This window comes from Ostrea edulis, chromosome 6 (assembly GCF_947568905.1).
Source record: "Ostrea edulis chromosome 6, xbOstEdul1.1, whole genome shotgun sequence".
Lineage (NCBI taxonomy): Eukaryota > Metazoa > Mollusca > Bivalvia > Ostreida > Ostreidae > Ostrea > Ostrea edulis.
In genome coordinates this window covers 72967936-72973326 of record NC_079169.1, presented here as the reverse complement: position 1 = coordinate 72973326, position 5391 = coordinate 72967936, and the positions used below count along the sequence as shown (strand labels likewise).

General features: G+C 34.5%; 1 protein-coding gene across 1 annotated transcript; it reads right to left on the bottom strand.

Moving 5' to 3' along the window:
• Positions 1-2125: 2125 nt before the first annotated feature.
• LOC125683194 (two pore potassium channel protein sup-9-like) lies at positions 2126-4917 on the bottom strand. The gene is made up of 3 exons (XM_048924053.2): positions 4774-4917; positions 4143-4440; positions 2126-2998 (listed from the first exon to the last, which is right to left on the bottom strand). The coding sequence occupies exons 1-3, from the start codon at positions 4900-4902 to the stop codon at positions 2220-2222; spliced, it is 1206 nt and encodes a 401-aa protein (XP_048780010.2). The 5' UTR covers positions 4903-4917; the 3' UTR covers positions 2126-2219.
• Positions 4918-5391: the final 474 nt, after the last annotated feature.

The following is a 5391-nucleotide window of genomic DNA, read 5'->3' as shown; positions in this document are numbered from 1 at the left end:
GTCAACTTGATGACGTAGACCCCGTACTGGTAGAAGTAGACAGATTACACGAGTTCCCGGTATGAATCGTCTGCTTTACGAGATCGATAACATGACGGAACAAGTGGCGACTTCTGATCTGGTAAATATTAATGAAATTGAACTGCATTATATGGGGCTCAGTCAACGAGTGCGTTTTACATGTAGATGAAGGTGTTGAACTTTTTACTCGATATTGAAATGGAGCCGAGTTGCATTCCACCGTTCCAACGACACAACCAGTGTTCAACATCTCCTCCAACACAATGCAGCATAAATCCAGTCACCACTTGTTATCCTCTTTTATATTTAATTCAGCTTTTAACCATTGCACCTTTAATTTGGCGTATAATCCATTTAAATCTGCACAGTAACTGTTCCTGACCTAAACGCACAGCCATGCTGTTTGTTGTTGTTTTCATTCTTACATATATAATGTATTACTACGCGCCAGTTCAAAAACATTGATTCAAGCTTTTTGAGGGGAGAAACCATTTGTTTTTCTATCTTAAAAACACAATTAAATGATAAGAAATAAAACTTATAATTCTTCGTTTGATGCATGTATCAAACGAAACATTGGACGGAAAACTTTTTCATCAATGCGCTACGCGAAGTTTTCCCTCCAATGTTTCGTTTGATACATGCATCAAACAAAGAATTATAAGTTTCATTTCTTAATTGAAATTTCCTCATTAATGTAAAATATTCGTATTATATGTACATCAAGATTCATACGCACATTGCTTACATTAATGAGGAAATTTCAATTGGTAAAGATACCGAAGGCAAAATATTGGATATACTTGACTAAAACATATGATACATGTACATGTATATTTCAGGCAGGACTAAATTTGACACGCAATTGACCTATCTAAACCAGACAATACATTTATCCCTTAGTTATTTACATGCTCTTTACGTGCACGTGCGTGTGTTTTTTGTTTTTTTGTTTTTTGGTTTTTTTTTGGTTTGTTTGCTTTTTTTATAAGTATCAATTTACTAAGAATCGTTCTTGATACGTTTATTTACATAATCAAGTCCAAAATCATAAAACGACAATGTAAGGCAGTTTCTACACACGTAAATGAAATCCTATTTACTTGGTAAATAATTGAAACAGCGTTTGTTAGGTTCAGGTTCCTTAAAAGAGATCTCTATGTCAGATTAAATGAAGTGGAAGCTGAAAGAGAATGTAAGATGTAGCATTCGAGAAACCTAATGAATCATCTGAGTGTTGAACAATTGTTTGAAACAAAGTGCGAAAATCACTTAGAGGCGTCAAACCACAAATTAAAATTTTATGCTTTTATTTTGCATATCAAGTTTCGGTTTGTTAACATCATTTGTAATCCAAACAGAAAAAGACAGCTGTAGAATCAGACAAAAGAATAGTTAGATAGTATTGAATTAATCATTCCTATTCCACTTTTATATCTAATTCTAAAGCAATGGTTTCTATCTGCATCCGAATTTCGTCTTTGATATATTATACATCAAGGACACAATAGAAAAGATTGCATATCGACATGTTTTCTTACGAATCTCCGCATTCGAGTCGGGAAAGACCTCTCGTTTGATCAAGAATTTTGTTTCATTAAATCGTTTACTGAATTTCTAGGACCTTTCCTTTGTTGGAAGACAGAAGAAGGATGCATGTTCATAAATTTATCATTAATAGAAGCAGATGTGTCCCGCAGAATCATGACGTGATGTAAATATCTAACGATTTTTTCCCAACTGGAATATCCGCAAAGGCCTAATAGATAGAAAATGATAAAACAAATCATGTAAAGATTAAGTCAACTAAAGAGGGGCAAATTTACTACTTTTGTTTGAAAGGTTTTTTTTATTGCTTATTGATGATATTTTTCTCTTTGATGGCCATTTCAATGTTATACGTTGACTGAAATAACTTTTTTTCATAAATCTACATGTACATGTATATGAATGATTCACGAAGGAGTGAAAAAAATTAAGAAGGACGTTAAACAATATACAACCAACCAACGAAGGAGTAAAAACAAGCGGTCTTTCCTCAACATCTATACGTAACGATTGCTTATTACAATGTAGACGTGTATACACGTAATAAGGCTTCAAAATTTTCAAAGATAATTTTATTCTTTTTTTCAAAGTTATCTTATGGCACAAAATGGTGTTTTACAAGTATTTCATTTCTATACAAGTACGAATGATCAGAACGAAGCTCGCTTTGTTCTCTGCCACTGAAGAAATGAATCTGTTTCTTCAGACATTTCGTCATCTTTAGCAACACTAAATGACGTCACGTGATTAATTGTTGGATTGGAACTATATATTTTCCCATTGTTTGGGGACCGCCATTTATAACACGAACAAGAGCATACTGACATAGTGTCTTGGTATTCAGGAGTTTCGTTTGCATTTGAAACTACCCCACCATTTCCGGTGATGACGTCACCATTTAAACGCACAGCATTTCGTGCGGCCTCGGCAGCCTTCATCTCGTCTCGTTTTTCATCCTCACTGTTTAGGGTCAAACAACGAAGCACTAAGAGATTCATGGCAGCAGAAATGACAGTCAAGCCTATAAGAATGAAAAGAAGGACGAATAATACATAACCTGGCCGTGTCTGAAGAATGTTTTCTTTCTGCAAAGCTACGAAATCACCAAACCCAATGGTGGTGAGGGTAATGAAGCAGTAGTAGACGGAATTTATGATTGACCAGTTCTCGAGTTCTGAGAACAATAGAGTTCCTGTGGTCAAGATCAGCGAAGAAAGACTTAAGGTAATAAACAAAACGTCTGTTTGAGAAATTTCGGTCTTCTTGAATCTGAAACATTTTTTTATGTTTTTCAGCAAGTATGTCACAAACGTGTTGAGTCTTTCGCCAACGCTTTGAAACATGATCATACAAAGAGGAATCCCGGCCAGTGCGTAGAGCATGCAAAATATTTTCCCAAACACGGTCTTAGGAGTACTGTGTCCATAACCTAAAACAGATAAACAAAATTTTACTGAACATGTTTTAGCAAAACATCTGAATGTACATGTAAGATAATGTTGCACACATTGACGTTTCCGATATACAATAATTTAAGAATCTAATATACAGAATTGCAATAAATCTTGAAATCAAAATATTTGAATATATAAAAGATTTTGAACTATATATGATTCAATATCTATACCATCTATCCTAGACTCTTTATTATGTAACCATATGTTCAGAATTATTGTTAGTTAAAGTTGTATACGAGGAATACCGATACTATACTGAGAAAATTGATTCAGCTTAATAAGTCAATTTGACTACTTGTTAATGTCTAACAAAGGAATTCTACACATAAAGTCAATATATACAATGATCCAACCATTTATCTTGGTTTCATCAGATCAAGACATAAAGCATGTCCGAACAATTACTGAGTAATGTGGATGATTTTCACGAACGGTCTATTTACGTTTAACAGCTGACGTCAAATCGTGATATTAATTAAGATATTAAGCCATTATTGCTCATTAGCTTGCTGTTAGGGTGTCCTGGAGAGGTTCATCCGATGGGCACGGCTGACAATATACTGAGGGTAATAGTGCCAAACTCTGACATTACTGATAGTATTGCAAGTACTTTTTCTACATCTCGTACGGAATATAATTGATAGACAACTAAATTATTTAATTCTGTAGATAAGCGAGTTACTTTAAATATCATATACCGGTAACAAATAAAATAGTTTCATCAATACAAGCCATATTCGAAACTAATCTAACATAAAATTATACAAGATCTGGAAAACTCTACATTTAACCTAGTATGTTATTCTGCATTTTATTAAAGTTTAGTATAGAGTATGTTGTAAACTTCTGTGGGTTTTATCATCGGCATCGCTGTTACTGTTTCACTTCCGTGTACGGAGTAAGCAGTATTTCAAGAATATTAAAGAAATATAAACACGTGCATTAAATATGGTTACCTTTTGACAGCTACTGTACAAATAAGACGAAACGTTGTTCAGACAAATAAAATCATAGTGAGCATTGGTATGTACACACTTGCGTGTTTTTAGCGCAATTATAGATGTCAAAAAATAGTCATTCAATGTATAAACGAACAAACATTTTATGTTTTGTTACCTATGAGGGATACAACCAGAAGTGAAAAGTACAACGCCCCAGAAAATTTCCATTGTACACCAGCTTTGTAAGGCTTGGAGTGTAAAACATTAATTCGAATTTCCTCGAAGACTTTGGCGCTGATATTGAATTTTTCTATCATTTTCTGTTCATCTTTTAGTAGCTGGTTCTTCAGGTTGATTTCGTTTTCTGACTCCAAAGCGTCAAAAACAGCTGCTCCAATAAGTAAATATGTAAAGGTACAGACGATCAGGGACAGCGTTCTCACATTCTGTCGCTTCATGGCTACAGCAGAAATCTAGAAAAAATTGGCACATCTTGTTATACAAAAACTGCTTATCTAACCATGAATTATTTTGTAATACGTGTATATGGCACAACGTGCACAAAAATATCCCATTACCGGTAACTCTTTGTAATTATTACTAAATGCACATTCTTATATAAACAAACATTGCGCAGTAAAAGTACAGTTCACAAATGATGTACTTTTAGATCCCCCCTGCACTTTGGATACTTGTATTTGTTAGTAAGGTCGCGAGGACTCTTTTGATTCCCTTTTCCAGTTTTCTCATCCCAGAAGAAATTCGGTTTATGCCCGTTCCCGTAATCCAATATAAAGAACACGTACCCTTGTCGAGCGCGCGCTTTGATCTTGGCAAGTTCGGGATCGATATGTAAATAATAAGTTGTTTGCGTCCAATTCCTTGAATTCTATCGCTGCATTGTTGAGGAGGACTGTGACAGGCCATGAATGCATAGCATGCTAAAGTACAAATGTTTGTTTCTCAAAAACAGGTCAATGCAAAAGTTGCTGATCTTAGTGTTATGGTGTTTTCATTATTGCTTTTTTTTGAGAGAGAGATAAACTTTCAACAATTATTTGTGAAGATATATCAAAACAATGTGAACAATTCTGTCAGTCATGATGCTTGTTTTTTCTTGATAGATAAACATGTATTTGAATTGTGTTTTGAGTGCTATAAGACTAGAAAATGTAGCATTTTCATTGCATTTTTATTCCTCGGTGGACACGGAAACATCGACCGTGGCTGTAAAGAAATGTTATCATCGCGCCTACATCATTTAATAGCGGGAAGATTGCTAACATAACGTATATTTCTTTCCTTGGAAAGTACAATTTTACTACGAAGCAATCAAACTAGAAGTGCATTGATCAACCGAAGTAATCTTTCGGCACCGACTTCTTGGAAAATCAGCGCCTCAACAGACAGAATGACAAGTGTTT

Coding starts and splice junctions, on each gene's coding strand:
- LOC125683194 (XM_048924053.2), bottom strand. CDS start 4,902: ATGCATTCATGGCCTGTCACAGTCCTCCTCAACAATGCAGCGATAGAA. Junction 4,441..4,773: donor AAAGCGCGCGCTCGACAAGG/GTACGTGTTCTT, acceptor AATTTTTTCTAG/ATTTCTGCTGTAGCCATGAA. Junction 2,999..4,142: donor TCTGGTTGTATCCCTCATAG/GTAACAAAACAT, acceptor TATCTGTTTTAG/GTTATGGACACAGTACTCCT.